At 39.5% G+C, this 26208-nt stretch overlaps 1 protein-coding gene and 1 long non-coding RNA gene across 2 annotated transcripts; one reads left to right on the forward strand and one right to left on the reverse strand.

Annotated features, from left to right (window-relative positions):
* The first annotated feature begins 1041 nt into the window (after window positions 1–1041).
* Window positions 1042–4729, forward strand: LOC117243934. Its single transcript, XR_004496054.1, has 3 exons — window positions 1042–1864; window positions 3104–3199; window positions 3837–4729. It is a non-coding gene; the product is annotated as an uncharacterized LOC117243934 (long non-coding RNA).
* A 59-nt stretch (window positions 4730–4788) lies between these two features.
* On the reverse strand, window positions 4789–26189 carry IMPA2 (inositol monophosphatase 2). The gene is made up of 8 exons (XM_015617210.3): window positions 25978–26189; window positions 19768–19901; window positions 15248–15352; window positions 13912–13957; window positions 11575–11683; window positions 7949–8057; window positions 7614–7765; window positions 4789–6790 (listed from the first exon to the last, which is right to left on the reverse strand). Exons 1-8 carry the CDS (start codon window positions 26089–26091, stop codon window positions 6675–6677), a joined length of 885 nt encoding a protein of 294 aa, XP_015472696.1. The 5' UTR covers window positions 26092–26189; the 3' UTR covers window positions 4789–6674.
* Between the last annotated feature and the right edge of the window lie 19 nt (window positions 26190–26208).

Here is a 26208-nt window from a genome sequence, read left to right on the forward strand (position 1 = left end):
AAGCCTTCAGAGCAGAAATAGCTTCATTTGAGCCCATGTGCTCACAGAACTTGTTTAGACTGAGAGGTGAGTCCAGTGTGAAAGTTATTTACACATGAAACAACACAGATTTTCATTTTTTTCTTTTGCTACTACTATAGTAATATTGCTAATGTACATTTCTTCCTAAAAATGAAAGCTTCAGTTGAGAATGTTTCTAACATACACACTGGTCTAATGTTTCTGTGATCATTGATTTGTAGCATTCATTAAAAAATAACAAGAAACTCTTTAAGTTGTATAAGGTACAGGATGAAATGCTAGTTTCTGAAGGACAAAGCATAACACTGCAAAAGATAGACAGGAATGCAGTGTGGATATTTTTGCATTTTTAAATTATGTTTTCATGACAAAATCTCTTTATGATGGAGAAGAGCTTAAGTTCAACTCATATCAGTGGGAGGAGGGCATTCTCTGAAATTGCACATGCTTATATGATGAGTTAATAAGGTCTTTGATTTCTTGATTTAGAGTAGGTTAATAGTTGTAAAATCCATCTTTCCCTTGCCTGTATAAAACATTTAAAAGCAATTATTCTTAACTTCCTATATAATAATTACAGAAGGATGTCTAAGATAAGAAAATTTTATATGAATTATTAGAATGTCTACATGAATTACAATGACTTTTATGGTTTCTTGTCAGTTTCCAGACGCACACTTAAGTTCAGATTTACTACAGACTTAGCAAATCAGTGGGGATATGCTGGTGTAATTAAGTAGCCTTAATCTCTTTTGAAGTCCAGTTGCATCTTCTAAGACTAATTCTTCCTCCCACCGCTCTTATATGTATAGATTAAATAGTGCATCTGAAACAAAACTCCAGTGAACTATAAATGCTATAAATCATCTGGTTGTTGTGCTCAACATGACACACAACTCCAGACAAGAGAGAATATATGAGTTTCTCAGGGGAACAAAGAGGTGCTTATTGCAATGCACAAACAAAAGTGATGGAATTCCGATTTTAGTTCCAGTAGCCTGGATAATAATGCTTGAATTCATTTCATAATAGAATAAACCAGTATCTCCACCATGAATATATCCAATTCAGGGTCCTGTAAGTGACCACCAATGTCACAGTATTTCCAACTCTTGCTGCATCATTCATATAGCAACAGTGCACTTGCATATACAGTTTTGCTGTCTCAAATAGATATAAATTCAAATACCACCATGGCATATTTTTGGATAAAAGAAAAGCACTGCTAAAGGACACAGACCTTTCACACTTTAAGAGGTTTCCAGCTTAATGTGATAAAGTTTATCCCTTCCCTACTGACCTCTTTAATACCTACCATAATCTTTCTGTGCAAAGAATGTGTCTGCAAAATTTTTTATCTTAGAAAACATCTCTGAATAAATGCTTTTCTTTCCACAGATGAACACTTTGAATTTGATTGTGACAGGTGACTGGAGACACAAACATGAGAAATTTTAAGATGGTTTTTGTGAGCCTTTGTATTACTAATTTGTATATAAAAACTTATTCCATACTCAATTTTTATCTATCATATTTCTCTCTATATATATGCATATAAAAATATAATAATATTTTCCAAGCATTAAATTAATATTGAAATATAAGACTGTATGAAGTTTAGGAGTAATATTTTTTTTTCCAGATTGTATTGTCACATATCCATCTGCACTGATTCTGCTAGTAAGTGCTTGAAGGAGAAGAATACTCCTGTTTGGAGCTGATTAATGCTCCATGTTGCAAACCAGACATTGCTGAATGACAGAAGGCTTTCCCTCCCTGTGACCAGACAGAAAATTCTGCCTGCATGAGAAAATGTTGGCTATTTTATTTCTCCTGAAAACAGGTACAACTCTCACCAATTTATCCAATTCATCTTGGTAATGGTTGACAGGAAGACTCAGGCCTCAATTTTTAATCAGTTTGTTTCAATGAATTGTAAAACAATACTTTAAATTATTATAAAATCTAATATTTTAATATTATTATTACTTTAAATATATTTTTATTACAATAATTACAGGATGTATTATAAAGACCCTGAGCATCCACTAAAAAACACTAGCTTTTAGTAGAACTAAAAGTCAGTAGCTAACTGAAGAAGCATAGTGCGGTAGGGAGAATGTAGTAGCAGTGTGCACAAAAGGGTGCAGAGGATGATAAATGTTTAAGTGATGTTTGTAAGGGTATGTACTGAAGTATTCAGTATGATATAATGGATTTCAGTAACTGGTATAATGGAATTCAGTAATAAAAGTGACTGCAATTGGAAAGCCTTTTGACCACAATTCCCACATCACCTGTATGAAGTGGGTCTCTTTGGCTGCCTTGTTACCAGGCTGAACTGTGGTACTTTTGTTGATATGCACAGCCTTCACAGCTGTACACAAGGGAAATTGCACAGGATTTTTTTTTTTTTGTCATTGAAATAGTTACATTCAGTATGCTGAGATACAGAATTCAGCTTCTTCATGTTGTGAAACATGCATCTTCCTGTCCTGTGATGAGAAAGGTCACACTCTTGTCCATTTTACTCTAAAATTCACTGTACAGATATAATGGGATGAAAAGGACAGAAGTACAAACCCACCATTGTAGTGCATTTTAAAATTAAAACTTCAGGAGCAGACCCCATGGAAATCCAGAGTTAGTGTCAACAGTTATTTCTCTTTGGAATAGAATTAGCTCTTCTGCTATGTGAACACAGCATGCATATTAAATGCAGCATCCTATAGTGCTATTGTCATGCCTGCTGGATGGATTAAAAGAAAATGAAAATTCCTCCTTCCGCTGCTGGTGACTGATTTGTTGCACTCCTTAGTGTTGGGGAGATGTTTTATGTGAGACTTAACTTTGACGTGCTGTAAAATGGAAACTGCTGCAGGAACAATAATTTCAACTTCTGTACATTTTCAGTCTTGGTAATACAGTCCTGAAGCAGAGCACATTTTTCTACATGGCTTCCCTACTAACATAAAGGAAAAAAATAATTTAAACAGTCTTGGCAGCTCTAGGAAGGTACCAGGAAAAAGGTGTGGTCTATGTTAATTTAATATAGTGGCTTAAGTCTTATTTCATTATTCAGAGATCCCCCTTGCACATCTCCTGTGCAGACATTGAACAGATCCAACCCTGCTGAGGGAACAGCATAACTCTAATTCCAACACCGGAATGGCTACTGGTAAGTGATATTTTTATTCTTTTAATCGAAGCTGTGGCCAACAGGAACCAAATTATAGATGAAGCATGGAAAATGCTGCCTGTGGGCCCCTAGGTAAGTGCTCCAATACATGCATATTCACTTCAGTACTGGGAGATTATCTTGTATAATCAAGGCAAAAACATCAGTCCTTCAGCACACCTGAAACATGCAGGGACTTGTTCTGCAGAATCTGACAAGCTCAACAAGACATACACTGCAGAGCCACTGACCATTTCCCTGGAGTTTACAGCTATTTCCACTGTTTATTCTACCAGAAAGCACCCTTTGAGACCAGACCAGCAGACTGGAAGCTGTTCTCCGCCAGTGAGCTGGTGAGGGATGCAGATGTGAGCTGGAATAGCTCTGGGAAGCTGAGCACCATTTGCTTACAGAGGAAGCACTCACTTTTCAGAGCACAGGCATCTTTGCTGTGCTAGTGTTCAGGGAGGAAATCTTCTTCCATCCTGGATACATTATATACTCCATAACGTATGCAGTGGAAAACAGTTGAAGCATTTTACTACAGCTGGCAGGAAAAAGAGTCCACATGTTTGAGCATTTTGGGGGATTTAAGTTTTTGGCTAATGTGCTGCACTATGAATGCTTGCACTCACAGGACGAGCTGCTGGGCACATGCTGAGCGAAGTTTCACTTGGCTACCAAGAAAAAAGGAAGAGAGGACAAACTCCAGTACGGTTTATTGCAGTCAAATAACTTTAAGGCTGCATTTTGATGCAAACTCTGAACTGGGACGCTGTGACACCATCTGTGAAGGGAGCTGTCCTGCTTGCCCCCTGCTACCCACTTTGGTGCCTGAAGTCAGCCGCTCATGGTGGTCGGGGACAGAACTGGCTTGGGAAAACGGTGTGCCTGGAAAACAATCCCTTTGTTGTTTACTGGGGTACTTTGCAGGCAGATCACTTTACTCATCTGCTCCCCTGGAAGGGTTCAGAAATGTTTGTCCTGGCACACAGGCAGCAGAGGAGGTGGGGGAGACAGGGTTGTTGCTCCCCACACGCACGGCCAGTTTAACATACTTGCACCACAGTCCAAATAAAAACCCAAACCGCATGCTGGGCACAAATGAGAACTTGGGATTGTGTTTCTGCACTTTTCCCTTCCTGCCTTGCTTGGCTCCCAGTGTTGCAAATCGCTGGCGTGTGCCATTGAAGTGGATGCACAGATTTCCCCGCTTTGCCGAGCTCCGGGAACGCCAGGGCACACCAGCCCTAACTGGGTCAGAGACTTTCTTTGTACAAGTGAGCTGAGCTGCTGGGAAACCTCGCAGAGCCATGAAGCAGCTTCTCACACATGCAGTGGGGGGGACGGGGTGAGGAGGGGGAGTGGATGAAGTGGGGCTCAGCTTCCACCACACTTGATTCCCTGCCAGCATAAGCTTCCTTCCAGGGCTTACAGGCACGGCACAAGCCCGAGTAAAGCCCCAGCTGCTCCCACGGCTGCCAGGGCTAAGCACCCTGGAATCAGAGCACGGCCACCAAGCCCAGCATCTGTCACTCCGATCTCCTCTGTGCTCAGGAAGTGGGGGGAGAGTGAACAAGAGACAAGTGAGCCTATTAGCATTTATTATTTCTATTATTATAGCATCTCAGTGCCTAGTTGTGGGCCAAAATCTCATTCTATTAGCACTGTGAAAACCAGAGCCAAACTACCGTAGTCCCTGCCCCAGAGAGCTTACAATCTCCTTTTCCAAACAGGGGTACAAAGAGATGGAGGGGGTAAAAGGGAGCAGTGACAAAATGTTGATCACTGTGATGGAAAGTGTTGATTTTCTGCTAAGAACCATCAGCTTTTAAATGCTTAGTTTGATTTAGATATCCCCCACACAGTCAATATTTTGTAGTTCTCATGAAAAACAATCAAGAAATCGCACAGAACTTCATGTTATATTCAGTGAAAAACATTTTGCAAGAAACACACACAGGGTTATTTTAAAAAAATACTGTTTAGTTTGTATCTTCTAAGCAGGTATCTGAACATGTTTAAAAGTCTACACATGCAGTGTACAAAAAAAAAAGTTAATTTTTAACCAAATCTTTTGGCTCATTCCTTTATTCAATTTGCACTCTTGCAAAGAAGAGATACCCTTTAATTAAATTTTTGATGAAAAAATAGAAGTGATTTCATAGCAACTGCTTTTCTTGACACACTTGTGTTTTCCCTGTGCTCATGATTTAAAACACAATCTAAATAGAAATTGTGGTTTACATACAGGGATAGACACCAACTGTGTATTTAGGAAATCTATGTAACTGATTTTACAGGCTTTTCTGATCAAAGAGTGTGATTACAGCATTGTACAAGAAGGGCATGTGATTTACAATTTTTTGCAAGCATATCTTATGTCCATATTTTTAATAACTTGCCTGTAAGGGACCAAATCCTTCTGTTCTGCTTGAAGTTTCCTTAAAATCAGCTCTTTGACACTGTGCTCTATTCTGCTGGCCTCCTACTGCTGTGTGTCATAGTTAATACTGTGAATAACTCAGCTTGAGTTCAATATTCCTGGTTTTAACTATAAGTACTCTATGGTAGTAATTGTTTACAGGTTTGAGTATCTTACAGAGGCCTACAGGACAGTATGATTTATGCCCATGCAGAGGGACGAAGGGAAACAAAACCAGCTGGACAGTTTGTAAAACAAACACTTTCCATGGTCAGCTCTGCTATTTTCCATTTGGATAGCCCCGACTGGAATCACCTAAGAAACCTAAGAAAAACCATTACCTGAAAACAGCTTCCAATATTAGCTTTCTTCTCTCTATGCATTCTCTAAGTTGCTGTAAACATCCAGGACATCCGTATATATACATACACCCCTGGGGATGTGTGTGTATACATGCATGGACACCCATAGGTGTATATATACACCTATTATATATATGTATTACATATAGGCGTATATATACATGTATATACACACACAGAGATGTGTATATATATGGATACAGAGCTATGATGTCATCAGGAAACAACAATGCCATTTTTATTTCATTCTTAAGTATCGTGGAACAAGGGTATTATTATAGGCACACATCTCAACTACTCCTCCTTTACTACAGTCCTAAAGCTCATTTACCTGAGATCTGCATCTGTAAAAATAAAGTTCCATTTTTTAGCTGCGTGTTACAAAAGACTAAATATCAGCCCCACAGATATGAAATTACCACTTAATTTTGAGACTAATTTGCTACAAGTAAAATATTCTATCTTATAAAAAAGATACTGCTGAAAGAGATACATATTAAAAAGGAAACACGATTCTTAGAGGTCTAAAAATCTCCCTATGCCTTCCCATGTGGTAATAAATTTATAAAAAATATTTGACACAGAAAATCTCCACAGAAATCATCCTGCTGAAATCACGTACCCTTCCAAGACACTCATCTTGCAAACGTTACACGGTTCAGGAGGGCAAGCTCCGCACAATGAGTATTTAATTCTCGTCGTCCCGTCGGTACTGAATAGTTTGTATTTCCTGAGCTATGAACATGGCCATCTCTCTCGTGCCTGCAGCAATCACTCGGCAGGACATAAGATCCAGAGGTCCCCCTGAGGACAAGAGGATTAATGAGAAGTGTCTTAAATATAAGCCATGCTGTAATTAGATAGGGTCAGAAACACAAAACAACTTCATATGTAGCTCCTTTTGGGGTGGGAAGGACAATTCAACAACTCCTACGTGGAAATTCCAGCAAAAATTATTTTATAAAATTCTAGATACAGAGCCAAAGTATGCAAGAGGAGCAGGGGATGCCTAGATTTTTTCAGTAGCCAATAATAAATGCAATAAAAAAATGCAATATTCCCCTCTTCTAGCAATGGGACAGAAATTCAGAAGTTCATTCAGCATACCCTACTTAATCCACAGATCTTTCCACAGTATCCAGGTACTGATCACCAGTAGACCATTACTTTGAGATGTGCACCATCTAAACTAAATAATAATCTGGAGATTGTGCTGCCCTTTACTCCCTCTGAGTAGTTTCTAGTCATGTATGTCCAAACTGGTACCTCAGAGTCCTCCTTTCTCGGGAGGATGTCTCTGCTGAAATCTAATTGGAATATCTGAGTGTACCTGCTAATCTCCTGGGCCGGTTCCTTACTGTAAGTACAAGGCTTTAAGGGAATTACTCAAAGTCTTGGAAATACAGTTTGACTCAGAAGACCTTTGATGTGATGAAACCTCCTGCTGGAATTACATCAGTGTGTTCTGAATAAGCAGCCCGAGCCCAGCGGAGAGCACAGACCTTTCTACAGGATATTGCTAGAAACGAGGTAGAGCCTCAGGGGTGGCACTGGACTGAGGCACCCCGAGGCAGCCACTCACTCAGTCCCCCAACAGTCAGTGGAAAAGCAAGGGTATTTTGCTCACCTGAAGTGTCTATCACAGTGCCACCTGCCTCTCTGATGATGACAGTGGCCGCTGCCAGGTCCCAGCAGTGCAACCCAAACTGGTAATAGGCGTCTGCAGCGCCGGACGCCAAGTGGCACAGGGCCAGCGTCGAGCTCCCAATGACACGGACCCTACACCCCACAGCAACACAAAGAAGAAAAATGCTTTTGACTTCAGCCTATGGACTTATGACTTATGACTTATGACTTCAGCTCCATCACACTTGTTGGAGCAATTTTTTATTTTTTTTTTAATTACTTTTTAAAATGACTTTTTGGTCACAGATGTGATACATATGCTGTACGTATGCTTACCCATGTGCTTGGGCCTTGAGCAATCTCTCAATGTTACCAAGGAACAATTTCAATGTTGCAGGGTCACGTTTTGGACCAATTTCTGTTAAAATTAAGGCCTTCGAGATATCTGCAATGGTAGGGAGATGTTTCCATTAATTCAACAGCTTCCAGGTAGGTTCCATAAATTTGTTTTTAAATTATACACTAATGGACTTTTCACACAAAAATAATTTTTATGTCCCTTTTTCTACTTTCTCATAAAGTGACAGCTTTGCATAGAAATTCAAGACTAGGTTTCTCCTATCAAATGGTCTGTTCTAAACACACTTAAAAAAACAAAACAGGAGAATTAAAACCAAGAATGCATTCTTACATTCCTTCTCTTTCCACACATTGTTTTATTTCATTGACCAGTTGCCTTTTGGCAAATTCACTAATACTAGCAGTCAACTAAAAATAATCCAGAAATCTAGCAACTGCTAATGATGTTAATCTATCAATATTTGAAAACAGAATGGTTTTTGAATAGGGAATTTTAATGTAATTTGTTAACCAATTATAAACATTTGGGAACCCAGTAAGAGGAAAGAAAAGTTTGTCTCTAAATCACCAGTCACATAGTAATAGCTCATTTTGGAATTTCAAAGACTGAAGACACTTTATGACTGAGAAAAAAACCCTTCTTATGACAAATTAAAGCAGTATTTTTAATAATAATAATAATAAATAATAATCTGTAAATGTTCTATTTGTCTTGTGTTCAGCAAACGCAATGCTGTCCTAGAGCAGATGGAGATACCAGCCTTGTGTAGAGTCAAAGGAGAGACTCACAGTGACTTGAGAGGTGTTGAAGCAGTCCTCATGTGAGATCTGAATACTGCCAGGCTATAGCAAGCGTGTGCCATTGTAGATAGAGATGGTTGATCATATTCCAAGTGTCCCTGCTCCTGCTGTGCCAGGTGAACTCAGAGGAGTTAAAGGGATGACAAAACTCAAAGGTTTAGTGGTTGAGAACTCACTGACTGGGCTGTGTCCACTGCTAGGTGTCACCTCCTACCCTGGGCTAAAGGGTAGGAGGCATTCATTCAGGTAGGAAACCTCTACCTGGTTCTTACAGCTACCTGCATAAGTTGAAAGTTCTCTGCACAAGGAGCAAGGAGGTTTTCAAAAGCAAATTAGGCTGGAGTGAGGCATCATTTAATTAAACAAGCTACCAAAGAATTTAGTATTGCAGAAGAACCTTATGGATTCAAGCAATGTGGTAAAATAGTTGGTGAGTAACAGATACGTAATTAGATTAAAAGTTACAGGGTGTCACAAATTTCTGTAGGAACATGTATTCAACTGCTTCTTTTTAAATTATTGCTTTAAAACAGAAAAACACCAATCCAGGCATGCTCTGGGGTATTTGTTTCTTAGCCACTACTAAAAATTCTGGATGGTGAAAGCAATCTGCCTTAGATTATTTGCCATAACAGACCCAATTTATAATCACAGAACATTTAATGCCCATCTCATTGCTGAAATACACCAAGCATGCACACCATGCCAGTCATGGTTATGTTGTGACTGGGACAGTTATTCTTTTGAGTTATTAAAAATACTTCTAACGCAGAGACAGATCTCAATTTTCCTCAAGGCTATAGCTGGAAATTGGATGAACAGACTAAGGCAACTAAGAGGGAGGTCTCTGCTTAGAAAAAGGAGCTGACTGATCACAAGACACTATGAGATTTTGGGATTTCAAGATATGAGATAAAATTTACTGACTATTCCTCAGTCTGATAGATGTAAAAAAAAAAAAAAAAGGCAGGCTTGATAGAAAAGATTTAATGGTGATGTGGATAAAGAGGAAAAGATCAGTTCTGTTGAACACAGAAGATTAAAAAAAGAAAATACTTTTACAGTATTAGCACATGTAAGGCCTAACATATATCTAAGCATGAGAAGAAAGTATCACTCAAGATAACAGGGAAGATGGATCCTTCGTTTAAGTGTATCATAATTGCTTGAGTTGTCCATGGTGGACTCCCATACCAAATCTCTACAAAAATGGGTTTGCCTGAGCTGTGATTTCAGATTATTAAATCTGAACTATGAATGTATAAGTGTAGATCAACATCATACAACAACCACATTTCCTGAAAACAAATGGCAGCAAGTGACATGAGAGTTTAGATCTCAAACACTTCATGATCACTTCAGTTACATTGGCAGGTAGAGGGAAACACAAGTCTCTCTTCCAGGGTTGGTTTATCTCACTGAAGCCACAGCCCTTACAGAGCAACTGTGATTTAAAACACTCATAATATCAGTAGAAGTGAGATTAAAGCAGATCCAACTTCACTGGTGAGAATTTCCCACCACAAAATGATGTATCTCAAAACAAAAGAAAATTTCAAAGCATTTGGAAGGGCGGAAGGTCTACTTCCCTTGCTATGTTCTAGACACCCACATAGACTGCATGTCTAGAGAAAGGAAGACAGAAGTGACATGTGCCAAATTTGTTCATTGCTCAGCTGGGAACCAGAACTCTCTGATGCAAAAGCATGTGAAGCCATTTCCACAGTGATTCATGCAGCCCAACTGGGAGTGCCTCCAGGTCTTCCTAATAGTCTCTGCCAGTATGGGCTTCTTTGGAATATGACATATTTCAGCACTGATAAAAACATGATGTATAATCACTGATTAAAATCTTAGGGATTTAAGATTTACAATGACTTTACAATCTGTCTTTTCAAATATGTAGACCCCAGATCACTATTAACTTAGATGAATAGCCAAACTTTCCAAATTTTAGGTAAAATCTTGATGCAGGTATTTGCTTCAGCCACTAAAGAAATCTGTGTGTCAAATTGCTTGAATTTACTGTGTTTTGAGCTCATTAAATCTCCCTTTGGGGTGAAATTTTTACCACCTCATGTGTGCAGTGGTACAGATTTTTGGCACATGTCTGCTTCTACTTACAACTGAGTGCTGTGCTCTCCTCTGCATTTTGATTAACTAAAAGAAAACTTCTCTAAATAATACCAAATTATTGTTGTCTATAATCATTAGGTAAACAGACAGATCTATTACTTGGTTTACTGATAAAAGAATTCCATTCAAGCATTGGCAAAATGTCACTGGCTATTTGTACATTGAAACATACCTCACACACCAGAGCAAGCTGTTATAGAACCCCTAATGAAGCATGCATCCTTTAATACACTGTTAGCACATTTGCCTACAGACATCAAACACTCTGTGACGTACAAGTTCATTGGAAAATAAGTGAATAGCATCCACAATAGTACTCTGAATTCAATTCACCATTCCCATTGCATCTTGCTTATAAAAAGTTATGCCAGTGCTCAGCTGGAATGAAACTGGTGAATCTACACATTCTTCCTTATTTTAAACAATGGTTGTGAAGCAAAATAATTTAGGATTATTTAAATAGTTCATATTCAGATGTATATTTTAAAAAGAAAAGGAGGAAAGTGATTTTTCAGAAAAAAACAAACACAAAACAACGAAATTATCATGCAGGTGAAATACTTTCCATCAGGATAATGATGTTCATTATCCTAATGATGATTTGCAACAACTCTGAAACAAAATTAATATATTCCTTTTAGAGTTCTAACAAAATCTAGACCAACCTGTCTCTTTTGATACCTGAAGCCTTTTGTCATTACAAAATGCCCCTTGACCTCTTCTACCAGTGTATAATCGTTCTTCAGTGCAGTGGTAAATTACACCAAATTCAAGCTTTAAGATTTTGAAAAGGAAAGAAATGAATGCAACTCAAATTACTCATCATAAATATAAACAACTACTAATGGCAAAAAGATCAGCAATATTTTAATTGGTACACATAATAAAAATTACACTGATGCTAAAAAACTGGAATAATTTTACTATTACTGTGAGATATAGGTCATATAAAATTCAGTTTATAGAGAGAAGTTAATGCAATGTGTTCCTGATCCTCTAAATTCTTACTCACAGTTTAGTTCTGTTCACATTAGAATGGATTAAACACTGAGTTGTTTTCAAAAGCAATTGAAATGTTTTTACTGAAAATATGCAAGACCTCTAAGGCAAGACTCTGAATGCTTTGCTTTCACTGGTGAGCAGTTACTTCTTGAAGCAACCCCACTGACTTCGGCTGGACCACAAAGATCTGAGGCCCCAGGATCAGTCAGGCATCCAAACTCAGGAGTCATGGCCCACTCTTTATTAACAGTGCACGCTTTTGTAGGCACCTCAGCTTTTGTGGTGCACTGAATTTGCCTGCCTTTTCAATCAGAGCAGTACACTCTAGTCACTTGTTCAAATCTTTCTCTGCAAAATCCTTTTGTGAGGGTCTCCCAAAGTCACAGGACTCCAAGAGAAGGAGCTGGGACAGAAATACCCTCAATGAAAGCTTAAGAATGTGCAACAGTGGAATTTTTGTAGGGAGATTCTGTTTACCAATGAAAAGAGGGTCACACTTAGACCCTTGGTATTTAAAACTGTTATTACTTTAATAGGCTCCACTAAAAGACTTTAAAGCACTTTACAAACTTCAAGGGTCAGCTCTGAAAATAGCTCCTAGATGAGTTATATTAGCATTGTTTAATTTAAGGGTACACAAAAATTAAGTGACTTGCCCAAGGTGTCAGAAGTCGGCCACAAGGTCAAGAAAACACCTTAGATGTTTTAGACTTCAAATCTTTTCCTGCTGCACTCGGTGTTCATCAGAGACAATTCAAAGGTAATAGACTGTCCTGGCTCCCTACCCTGAGGTCCCATCTAAACCAAGGGGTTTTTTTTTGAAGAACACACTATTAATAGACTCTTTCCCTAAAGACATCTGCAGGAATTTCTTCAAGGCTTATAATCAGGTCAGCTCCCTTGTGTGTACTTTGGCTCGTTTTCAGTTTACTCTTTTTTCTGCTTGTCCTATTTGGGAGATTTAACATAATTCTTTACTTTTGTTTCAGCTTTGTTTAGTTTACATAACCCAAAATATGCAGCATCAAAATCATGGTGGTGTTTGAGAAAACATAAATATTAGAGAAAGCTGTCTGGTAATAAAATGTAGTGTTCAAAAGGACCTTTGGCAATGAATAAATCTCAGAAAAGCATGGAAGTGTTTCTCTGCAGTTTCCATGTTTGAAAAGTCTAACCACAAAAATACGCAACATTATTCTGTTTAAATCAGTAGGAGGTACTAGTACATCTGAAAACTTGGTTGTTACTGAATTCTTGCTGGCTTTGCTTAAAGATATACATATATTTAAGATTGTGGAATTAGGCTGAAAGAGGCACATTCATTAGGCAACTTGAGTAAGTAGTTATTCCATAGATATATATCAAACTGTAAACCAGCAACACCTGGAGAAAAGGCACTAGCACAAATGAGTATAGCTAGGAAACTCAAAATGGCACATTGGAAGGCTAGGTACCTTCCCACCCTCCATAATCAAGCTCTCATGTGGTAAATATGTAACTATTTTACTGCCTTAAGAAAAATACAAATGCAGATTGAATGAACTAGGTCTGTAATTTTGCACTCTTCATAAAATCAGTTCTACATTGACTCCTTGCAGGAGTTAGCTTTCACAGATACTGCTAGCAGGAAAGAGGCAATAATAATAACACAGGAGCACTGGGATATGTGTTTAAATTATGAAAAGGCAGCACTAAATTGAACTTATGGTTTTGTCTAACTAAACCTTGCTCATACCAGCACTTCCTTTTTCTCCAAATAAACCTTGCAATACTTACAATAATTTATAGAATTCTCTTTAAATTGCCAGTTTGCATAAGTAAGTTTTGTAGGATTATGATTTTAAATTATTAGAATATGATGAGATGCATTTAAAAAGCATAGGAAAACCTGAGTAGTGACTGATTTTTTTAAAATTTTTGTTTTTTATTTAAAGTTCCCACACGATTTTGAGACTTCTAGCCAGCTTTCAGGTGCCCATCCTAAAGAACATATTTCATACCTCTTTGTTAACAGCAAATCCAATGCTCACTGCCACTGTTGGAAATCTGTGAAAAATAAGAAATGAAGTAGTACTGATGAAAAATCTCTCAACTTACTCCTTAAGCAACACCCTTAGGCAACAAAGCCCCACATGGAGCCCTCTGAGTTTACTTTACATGTCAAAATGTACTCGACATTATATTATTTCTCTTTTGTAGGCCTCTTTAACTTTGTCAATTCCTTTTAAAATGTAAGTTAATATTGGAGAAGGCAAGAAATAAACTCATGAAGACATCACAATTTTTACACTGAACATATAGTATATTTAGGGCTGGTTTTTGCTTTAGTGTAATTGAATTATCCAGTGTAAAAGCACTGATGTTATAACAAGTCATTGGTTTTAAGAGCACATTTTGTTCAAGCTGTGCATCTGAGATAGCAATTAAGTAGCCTGGAGATACCTTGCTGCTGACACCACAATAAAAAGAAACCAGTTCCTCTATGCTATCCTTTTTCAAAGTGATGATCATGTATTTAATTTGGTCTGTTTGACTATTGTATAATTATTATATTTTAAACAATGAAATAAATTCATTTCTTAAAAACACATTTCAGAAAGCACTTTCAAAGTCCAGGAAATACTGCTAGAAAGAGGAAATTTCACTTAATTGTATGAAACATCACTACGTGGCATCCCTCATCTCCCCTGGAATTCCGTGTAATTGTACCAAAAGTCAAGGAAATGATTGATTTTTACTTTATGAAAGTTGTAGTTACTTTAAGCCGCTAACTATAAGGCAGGGTTTCTAAGCAGAAATCTTATGAACAGCCATTAGTTTACAATGGCTCACACTTGAATGGTGAATTAAAAGTTAATTTTTGCAGCAATCACCCCACGATTTCGTTCTGCAGAGGTGCTTTATAAATTCAGCACCAGCATCTCCGTGCAGCTCAGCTCTCACACAAGCAAGAAGGAGGAGCCCGTGTCTGACGCGGGGCGCGGGGCGCTCCTGGAAGGAACGTGTGGAACCCGCACGAGGCGCTGGGCCAAGCGCCCTCACAGCACGGCCTTGTTCCTGCGGCGCCGCTCGAGGCCCCGCACCCTAACGTGCCGTGGGTGCCAGCGAGCCAAGGGCCATGAGCCAAGGGCAGAAACGCCAGCTCACCCTCAGGTAACGCACTAACGCGGCCTCCCCCCAGCGCAGCCCACCCGGGACCAGGAGATAAAGGGATGGCTTCTTCGTGTGAGCCAAAGGAACGAACCCATCAGGTTCCTCTTCCTCAGGAGGAAGGGGGGACCTGTGAGAAGCTACATTTTGGGTTTTGATGTGTTTCCCAGGCTGCTGGCCACTTACCTGTGCACAAAGTTGCACGTTCCATCAACAGGGTCAATAATCCAGGTCGGACTGTCGGTGAGGACACATTTTGAACCTGCAGCAGTGGATTCTTCTGCAATAAACCTGCATGTGGTGCAAGGGTAAAACAAGTATCCCAGACCATTAGCTCGGATGCGTGACTTGGAAAGTACAACCCCATCATTCTTGTTTTTAAGAGAGAACTTCTCCTTCTCTCAATAAAACATTCTTGTATAAATGTAAACATACACACTGCTTTTTAAATTTAGGAATTGGTAACTTTCATAGAGACTTTGAGGGAGAATGCTTGAATCTACAGCATTCTATTTTATATATAAAAAAAAGAACTCTATTTATGTACACTTTCCCAATATACCATTAAGGAAGCCATGAAAATGAATGCAGAAATGGATCTGAACTGGTATCCCTGGAACTCAAGGAGATTATTTTATGCAGAATATAATTTTACGGGCTAGGTCTGTCTCTTGCAGTAAGTAATATAAACTGCAAACTCTACCTGCTTCTCTTCTGCAGTCAAATTAAGTCAGAAGGAAATAATACACTCTTAGAAAATTCACACTCTTGTTCATATCTGTATTTTTTACAGTAATCTGACTCAGGAAATCAGGTTTACAAAGCTGGACTTTCTTTTTCCCATGACCCAGAAAAAAATCAACACATTATTTTTTGTTTGTTTGTTGTTTGGATGCACAAGGCACAAAATGAAATCTGAGATCATCTTCTCTTCTGTTGTTCTGTCCCAGTTTCTTTTAGTAGTTTTTTCCTTCTTTTTCCCTGGGAAACGAACATCCAGTTCTGGCACATTTCCTGTCGACCTTAATTATCCCTGCTTTCCCATAAACTGCCCAAGGTCTCTTTCTGTAAGAGATGTGCAGGTGCTACTCTCACAGATTTTCATAAAGCCCTGTATGTACAGAAGGAGTAGAATCCAACTGCTAGTACCAAATCTTGCTGGTGGTTTCACATTTGAACAGCTGGGAGTGATACTCAGAGTTTCTGGAAATGCTTGAATACAAAAAGCTTCTCTCAAAGACACAAAGAGAAAAAAAAGAAAGGATAAAGTAAAGTGAGAATGTCTCTTGCAAAAGAGTCCATCCCTAGGACTAGAGTAGCAGCAATTTTATTTTTTGTCTTCAACCTGTACCTCAAGATTCCAGATACCACATGAAGCCATGACTTTAAAATGTTCTGCAGACAGCACAGGAGGAGGCTTCTTGAATTTTCTGAATGCTCAACCTAAATAGAAACAGACTATTTTGATAGCATTATAGACCCCCAGCTGGTACGAAGATGGAATTAGGAAGTGTTGGTTACTATTTTTATCTCCATTAAATGAAACAGCTGAAGGACAAAGTGTTAGTGCACAACTGAGAAACAGGAAAGACTTGAACAAGTGTTTGAAACTCTCAATTTAACATAACACTTTGCAGGCTCCTTGCTTTAAATATTCCATTATTTAGTCTTGTTGTTGCTGTATCACTTGGCTTTAGCTTTCACAAAACCTGTAATCAGCATCCAAACCCAACCATGCCTTGTCTATGCTGCTGAATGAAGAGGAGGTTCATCTTCTTGTAGGTGAAGCACCTTACATCCCACCTCAGATTGTCCATATTCCATATTAATTATACCTCTGCTTCAACCCTCTGCCAGCTCTCCCAGCTGGAGCTTGACCTATAGCTGCTGTCTTGCCAGCCAAAGAAAGATGAAACGAGAACCTCATTAAAGACAGGAGTATTTCTGTGTAAGAGATTTGCCCTTGAGTATTGGGAGCCAGTCCCTCGCCTTTCTCTCACAGTGGGAGTGTGATGATACAGTACCTGAGCTCAGAAATGCTAACCTGGAGCTGGGGCACAGCAGTGCCACTGATAAAATCTTCATGCTCAAGAGTGATTTTTCCAAAACAGATGTGGAACAAATTAGGTGCGCATTTTATAAAATCTGGGCTAATGGGTAGCACAAAAACCCTTGCTGCTATACAACACTGGGAAATGTGAGAATCCTGCAAGGTCACCTCAGATGTCTTGCTCTGTGTCCTGTAAAAAGCTGCAAACTAAGCAAAACACTCTGTGTGAAGTACTGGAATAAATTCTAGGAACAGCTTGAGAAGTGGGAGGGGTAGCCACCTCATTAAAATAGTTAATTTAATATGCCAGCCTGCCAGCTCCTCTGACCTCTGCTCAAATCTGGATTACAGTTTATTCCCACTGAAAATGAGTCTAGTAATTTTAGCCAAGCCTTAGACTACATCTGTTCACGCCATGGGGCCACTCTGAAATTCACTGCAGGAACAGCCGAGAAGCTGTAACCTACCATAATCTGCAGCAGGAATTATATCCAGTTGAGTACAGGATAGGGCTGTCCCTCACCTACACCCATATGGGGATTTGAGGACAGAATGATGGGAAGCTAGAGTTGGATGTCACCCTCTCTAACTCCTGTATCCTGATTTTAATGCCTTTAATTAAGGCCACAAGGAACACAAAAGATGGCAGGTTGTGTAATAATAACATGGGTAAATGTTGGGATAGCTTTTTGTAACCAGTAGCCCCTGGAAGTCTGGCTGTGCCTACCCACAACTCATCTGAAAAAATATCCTTTAGAAAAGACTCACTGGGGGCACATAAGAGTACTAAAAAGTGAGCAAAGATTAAAAGTTGAGTGAAGTGTGAATGAAGATGATACATTCCACTTAACCAAGAGGTGAGAAGAAAAAAGAAACAGAATTACTTTTTGAATGGCTTTCCGAGTATTTCTCTTTACTTCTGAGTACACTTCCAGTATCTCAAGACTCGTAAGTGCCTCAGTGCAAATGGCAGATTCTAATAAGATCCCTTTTAATTCTTCTAACACCTGAAGTCTGTTTTGTTTCATAGGACATAAGAATCAAGAAAAAGAAATAACAGAAATCTTCAATGCTGCTTTCAACAGCAGGTTAGGGGAAAGACTGAATACAATATAAATGATCTTTTAATATTTTCACTGTACTTTAATTTAGCCCCTGACTGCTATTGTAGACTCCTCATTGCACATGTTTTAACCTAGTCTAGTTAAATTTAGTTTTTATCTATTTTTATCTATTTTTATCTATTGCTTAATCTAAACGCATTAATTATCTGAACAAATTCTAAGCAAACCCAACAACCCCTATCAACAAAATTGTCTTGAAGAAAAGGCAGTTTCTTCATTTACTTATAAAGTCAGAAGTTAACTGTACAGAGTTGATAAAATCTGGGGTTTTTCAGTTCCTAGGCCTATGCTGACCTTTTGTTCCCATTCTGAGTGTGTCTGGTGATTCGCATTTTATGGGAAATGTGTAGGTTTTATGTTCTCTGCCAGACTGCTCAAGGAAAAAAAAACCAACGTAGGAGTGGAGATGAGAGAAGAGCACAGCCAGCAATAGTAGAAGGAATATTACACAAATAATAGACTTGTAAAGCCTGGCATTCTCTTGAGAATTGCAGCCAAGAACCACACATAATGCTGTACAACATGCCATCACATACAGCATATATTTAGAAAGCCATAAAAAATAGTATAAAATATGCTTTCTGCTCTTCTTATGGTGGTGTTTTTTTTCCCAGCAGCATCTTGGACAATCACATAAATAACTGAGCCCTTCAGATTTTCCTCTTTGTTCATTTCTGCACAGTGCTAAAATGCAAGGCTCATTCCCATCAGAGATGCCCACAGTTAGAAGGGAGTCAGACACTATTTAAGGGATATGCAGGCCTTGCACTGGCTCTGCAGGAAAATGAATTTTATCCACTGATGTCAAATGTAGAAATCAATGGCAGTCTCTGCATCAAACCAAACCTGGCAAACTAATACAAACCCTCCCTCTAATCTGTGCATGAGCTGACTTGTTATTTTCAAGTCAACCACAATAATTCAAGAGGAATTGACAACCTGATCTACTTTTAAAACCTTGGGTTTGCACACCATGTAGTAATTTATAGCCTGTTTATGAGTAGGCATCAAATACTGATGATGACAAACAGCCCTGCTTCTCACTGGTCTTACTATAGAACACAAGGTAAATGTCATTTAATACACTTTTACCTCTCCTGATCTGGCAAATGCATATGTGTGATGGCAACAGGAAAGGTCAGCAGGGTGGGACCTTTGCTAACATATATTTCTGCTACATTTTTATAGATAGCATTAGCATAATTCTTATACAGTAGGCAACAGACCAGTATTCTGAACATCATGGAGATCCACATGAAACCTTCATCCATGATGTCCCTACAGGGGAAACATTGCTATTAAATACATATATTGAGAAACATAGAAAACACAAAGTACTAAGTATAAAGAAATGGTACTTTTAAAAAATAGGAGTCCTATGAAAATGTCCAACAGAAATTGGTTAATATATAAGAAAGATACAGAGACATAAGAAAGATACACAGAGTTTTAAAGTTCCCTTTAAATACCAATCAGATATGCAGCATGTAAAGGACAAAAAAAGGTCACTGATAGTTTCTATAGACACTCACCTGTGGGAGGGAAACTTCTCTTTCAGAACAGAAATAATTAAATTTTCCACAAAATGATCGGTTTCTGTCACGAGATCTGCTGCAGATGTCTTTGTGGACACTTGTTTTTCCTCTGTTAGAGCTTTCCTAATAATCTGAAACAGAAGTTCATAAATCAGATTTGTTGGGCATTCAGCCTGTGCATACTAAAATAATATCTTCACTGAAAAAATATAGCTAATACTGAAAAACAGCTGTAGGCCTAATTCTACCAGAGGCTGTTCTAATTTTTTGACAAAAAATCTTTCTGAGCTAATGAGCATTCTTTGGGAACACAGCATTTTGAATCACTGCAAAAATCTCTCTTGACAGTTTAGAAAAGGACTGATTAAGGCATACAGCTAAAGGAATGAAAGGATGTTGGTAGTCATCATGATTTAGAAAATTACCAAAAATATACACAAGATAAGAAAAAGCCTCAAGGCTCAGGCGTTTTTTCAAGGAAAGCCCTTTTTATTTACTTCTTTTTCAATTATTTTTTATTTTTTATTTACAGGGCCAATACACCACTGTTCTCTTACTTTAAAAGATATGCAACATGGAAAATATAGTGGGTTTCCATTTTGCCAACAAAGACACATAGTTTTTTTGGGGTTTTTTTGTGGGCTTTTGGAACTTTAAATGCTGGCCACCCTCTGGCTCCTAAATAATTGCCATGTATTTAACAAGAACAAAAATTGAAGCTTTCTCTAGATAGGAAACCAATGATTTAAACTGGAATTCTCTTCTGGAAATGTCTTTATCTAATTCTCCAGAGTATTACTGTTACAAACTCAAGTACAAATTCACATATGGGAAAACACTTAATGAAAGCTTTTCTCCATTTTTCCCTATTTTCTTTCTGGTTTTTTTTTCCTATCTTCTTCATTAAAAAGAAAAATAAAGGGACAGGATGAAAAAGGAGATTGCTTATTTTTAATCAGTGAAAATAATAAATTGTTTGAAATTTACAAAAAACCCAAAACAACAAAACAAAGCAAAAATTTCACACCACTTATTTGTTTAGAATTATGGTATTAAACCCAGCAGCAACAGGGTCAATATTACAAGTCCTGTCTAAAATTTATGTATTTCAGTTTCTTAACTAAATTTCCGTTGATCAAAGCATTTTAAAACCATTGAGAAATACTTGATAACCAAATAAAACAGTTCTGCTGCATTATGCATGGGAAAGGGAGCCAGAAACTCCCAAATGTCATTTCAGCTCTTGGTTTTCATAGTATAAAATACTATATTTAAAGGGTATGCTAATTGTTCTGACAAGTAATGGATGTGGCTGACTATTGCCTTAGTATAGAAGGAATCTGGACTAATGCTTCTGCTCTGTGGGCTGTAAAGCATCACTTGTGCCTATTTACTGAGCTTGTGAGGCCAGGTAGTACTTTTCAGTTTGAGGTCTTGCTAAAGTTCATTACTGTATCTCAAAATATTAACCACATCTTATCTTTTTACTCCTCTCAATGCCTTACGTGGTTGTCTTGAAGGATTTATGATGGAAGCATGAAAGTGTAATTCCAGCAAGGCCCTTGGGCTCCTTTCCAGCCCAAAGCAAAATCCAAAACACTCCAACCACACTCAGCTGTGTATTCTAAAAAAACTGCTATGCTGATACCCTTTATTTTATTTGTTCTTCTTTACTTTCCTATTGTCTTTACTGCTTGGAACTTGACAGTGAAATAGATGAAGAATGCTCTCCTTTTGACAGGGAAGATTTTAATTTCTTCTAAGCAATGCCACATCTTGACTTCTACTCGGTTTTACTGATTGAGATTTTTGCAGCCATTTAAATCAGTGCCACTGCTCAGCAGGGCAGTGAGATCATACGCGAGTCTTGCTGGAAAACAAAAAATGGAGATGAAAACCCTCCTGTGGATGTGCTCTGCAATCAGCTGATTTCATTGCAAGCTTGAAAACTTGATCTCTCCAGTTTGAATACAACCCTTTGCACATCTCAGCTTCAAATTTAGTATTTTTTAATTTATGATCTTTTACCCAGTTGCTCATAACCATTTTTAACTTTAACCTGGTCTGTTTCTCTGGTGGCCATTCCAGCCACTTTGAAGGTGGGAGTAGCCAAGGGTGTGCCTGCACTATGAAGTGGTGGCCAATGGTGCACTCACCCATCTCCTCTGCGGGCCCACAACACACATTTGGCATTTACCAGCCCTGCAATGAGCTGCTTTTCCCCGCCTCTTGTGCAAGTGATATGTCAAGAGGAGAGAAGTCATGATGCTGGGCTGAGGTCACCAGCCACAAATGGGCACCACAGCTGTGGAGACTCGCCCACAGCACGCAGGACGGACGGCTCTGGTTCTGCCAATTCTCTGCCACTTACAAAGGGCTTGACAAAAGGGACCCCTATGCATTTGCTCCAGTTTGTACAGGTATGCAATCCAAGCCAGAATAGCCCCATACAAGGATCACACTTCCTGCATAATTGATGAAAAACTTTTATTCTTTAGAAAATTATCAAACAGCTCAGAGCAGTGTAGAATTCAATTTATGTGGAAAAATCCCTAAAAGTCACCTGCCTACAGAGGAGTATTTAGAGCCTGCTGCCTCAGAACATTTTGAGAGTGTCACTAAACTCCTCTCCTGCAGAAGCCTTACAATAAGGTTTGTGGATACCTGCTGCAATTGCCTGGTCTTTCCAGATGGACATGGGGTTCCATAAAAGTCTCACTCTAGGTTACAGGCAGCAGGTAAGCAGAAACCAAAGGAACTACAGGATGATGAAATGAAAACAGTTGATTGCACCTTATCCCCATTGTACAATGAGATTGGCAATCAAGATGCTGTAATTTGGCCGTAAGTGTACTTTACTAGACTTTATTCCTGTACTAGGGCTTGTCCCTAGATTACAGAGATTTTTCAGTAATTTCTAAGCAACTGATTTTTGGGAGCATGGTTATTTAGAGCAGAGCCATTTAACACTCTTAGCCCATGCTGCCCCTCCTCTAATGCAGATCTTATCCTAATACCCTGCTTGGGAGCTTTTGGGGGGTTATGCAAAGCAAGGGGAATTTACATCATTACATGGAGACCACATCACAGAGCAAGACCCAGGCTGTCCCTGCTCCCTCCTTCATTTCCTGTGGAGCAGGGGAAATGGAGACACTGGGGCTCGGTGCAGTCAGTCCTGGACTCTTCCTTTTTTAATGCTTTTGTTAAATTTATTCCAACAAAGGAGAATGAAGAAGACAGCGGGCCAAGATGCCTTTTCTCCCAATACTTGAGAGCCACCTACAGTAGTGTGCTCATGTCAGCTATTCCATTTCGCCATACTGCTTACACTCACCATATACTTCTGGGAGATCCAAGATGGATTTTCTTGCTTGCAATACTGTCCTGAAATATTTGCTCACTGATAAAATCAAATGTCTAGATAAAAACCAGAAATTCAGGGAATTCCATTCTGGTTTGGTAAAACATTTGTTCATGTTACATAGAAAATAGCCTAAAAATTTCCTCTGGGAGAAAATAACAGAGGAAAAAAATCTTGGCCAGAGGAAAAAAATCTTGGCTTTTTAGAATACCAGTGAAAATTTTGTCTTTTAAAAAAAAGTTATTTATTTATATATTTCTAATTTTTTTTTTAGTGGTATTCTGCTAGGTCTCTTATGTCTCATAAAATTATTTTCCAGGAAAAAAAAATAAAAAGAAAACAATGAGAGAAAAAGAAAATAAAAAGTTTGGACTTCAGCATACTGTGTCCTAATGTCAGTTTCTTACTCTTATTTTTACCTGGATGCATGTTTACTCATTTTGGTGAAGCTTTCCCAATTCTGCAATTGGAGAGAACTGTGCAGGTATTGCTCAGTGCTCTCAACATCAAAGATACACAGACTGGTCATGACTGCTTTTCTTGAGCAAAGTCATATCAAACCTATGGGTGTACTCTCATGAACAGAGCAAACAGCTTACTCACAGAAAAAAAAACAACCAAAAGAGAAGTTTGAAAAAGTGTAGTTATTTGTGGCCTTATAGAGTGAATTTTAAAGCAGGTCAATTACAGATGTTACAAAACCATGACCATTCTCGTTATGAAACAGCCATACATATATTAAATGAGAGCCTGTGATATTCCATTAAAGTAATAATAACTGAAGAACAGGATGGGCAAGAAAAGCAATGATTTTAACCCAGTAATAGAGGTTACTCCAGCAACAACACTTTTGACACATATTCAAGCATCATTTCTTTATTGGCCTTTTATGTTTAGAAGAAACTATTCCAGAGTATAGATGCCTATCTTTTGGAAAGAACCTACAGTCATAAAAGACAATGCAATACAAATCAAGTAGCTGTATAAGCCAAAAGGGGAGACCAGAAAACTGTATTACTGGTTAACTTTTCCTAGAAATCCAAAATCTGGAAGTGCATGTCTTTCTTCAGGCCAACTCTCTTGTAGACATTTTGTAATGATTCCAACCCTTCCTAACCTGCCACAGTCCTGAGAAAGGGAGCACCTTAAAAGAAAGGCTGAAGAAGCAAAGTTTCATGCTGGGATGGAGACTGGAGATGGATCTGGGGAGACAGAGAGAGCAAGATTTCTGGGGATGGAGGTGAAGGTGGAAAGATCTGGGGAATGGGAAGAGAAGCAGAAGAAAAAGATGAACTTGACTAGTGGAATCGACTGTTTTTGGTGATCCAAATAACCCCCATTTTTATAAATTTTCAATAAAAATTCAGTCCTACCAAACGCATGTTACACTGCACTTTTTGTTCTTAGCTCTAGTTTATTTTGGCAATAGCTGGAGCAGACTGACACTTAAATAAAAGATAGAGCCATGCCATACCTGCACCTTTTCTTCCAGAAGGTGCCTTTTTTAACAAAAAAGATTCCTTAACATGACCAAATAATTAGAAAAAAATAAAAATACCCAGATTCCAAAGTCCTACTAAAGCAACATCCTTGTCTGGTTTAAATTCAGCCCGACAAGGAATCAGCTATTTCCTGCCATTTACAAGGTAGCAATGGCAAAGTGCAATTCTGGATTCAAGGATTAGTCTTACGGAATGTTTACTTCTTCCAGGAAAAGGTGCTCAGCTGTGATTTACTGAGCAAGGGAAATGATTGGGGAAGCTTAAAGCTGCCTTCACAAATTGGTATTTTGAAAAATAAGGTGTGGAGGCTTGAGCAAGTAATGAGTCTCTCTTGTGAAATGGCTGGCAGAATGAGTGTGCTGGAGAAACTCCTGTTTTGAGAGTCTGTGAGAGCATGACCTGTCATCCTGATTTGGATTATCCATTTAGTCCCTGTATTATTAAAACAAGTCTCCTCTCCTCTGGCATTCTGTTCATCTGTGCAGTTGTTTTTTACTAAGGAGAAAATTATGTTTAATAACACACACTAAGGAAAAGTTATGGGTCTTGGACTCAAGACACCAAAGGGGATTTCTTAAATCACAATGTATAGGTACAAAGTCCATTTCAAAATAGAGCAGAATGGAAACATGAGAGAAATATACATTGTTGAGGTTTGTGTTTTATCCAGTTTCTCAATCAATTGGCTGATCCCAACTTCTTAGCTCTGTTACACCTGGTGGAAGTTTTGCTGCTGCTGCACAGAGTGGGGTCAGGATATCTGAGATGACTAACCTGCTTGTCAAAGCAAGTATCTGAAATAAGCTACTATAGCCCTTCACCACACAGTTATTTGTCCCTAGCAAGTGAATTTCGGCCACTCTGAAGACAGCCAGATATAACAAGAGAAAACCTCCTTGACGCGGTTATTTTTCTCTACACAAGCTGCTGGAAAACAAATGCTGGCTCCGAAGGATGCAACCTCCGAGGGAAGGGGCCTCCCAGGGAAGGGGCCCCCCGAAAGGATGCAACCCCCGAGGGAAGTAGCCCCGAGGGCTGGCCCCCCCCCTTCCCCGGGATGGGGCCTCGAGGGAAGCGGCCCCGCGGCACGAGGCCCCCGAGGGACGGGTCCCCCCAAGGTCTGGGGCCCCCCGGGATGGGGCCCCGCCGCCGCCATCCCTCCCTCGGCCGAGGTCTCCTCCGGCGGCCCGGCTGAGCGGGTGCCGAGCCCCGCCGCCCTCCTCCCCCTCCCCAGCTCTGCGCACCAGCCAAGCGCCCGCACGGCCCCTCCTCGGACCGCGCCGGGAGAAGGCTCCTGTGGCCGCGGGGCAGCCCGGCCCGGCCCGGGGCCGGCGCGGCTCTCACCTGCCCGGCGCGGCGCGCCAGCTGCACCGCCACCTCCGCGCACTCCTTCCAGGGGTCCCCGCCGCCGCCCACCGCCGCCCGCCCTTCCTCCTCCTCCTCCTCGCACGGCTTCATCGCGGCGGCCGCGCTGCCCGGAGCGGGGCCGGGGGGCGCGGGGGGCCCGGCTCCCCGCCCAGGAGCGCCCGCCGAGGAGGATGCCCTGGGCGCACACACCGCCCGGCGCTGTCACTG

Source organism: Parus major, chromosome 2 (assembly GCF_001522545.3).
Source record: "Parus major isolate Abel chromosome 2, Parus_major1.1, whole genome shotgun sequence".
Classification (NCBI taxonomy): Eukaryota; Metazoa; Chordata; class Aves; order Passeriformes; family Paridae; genus Parus; species Parus major.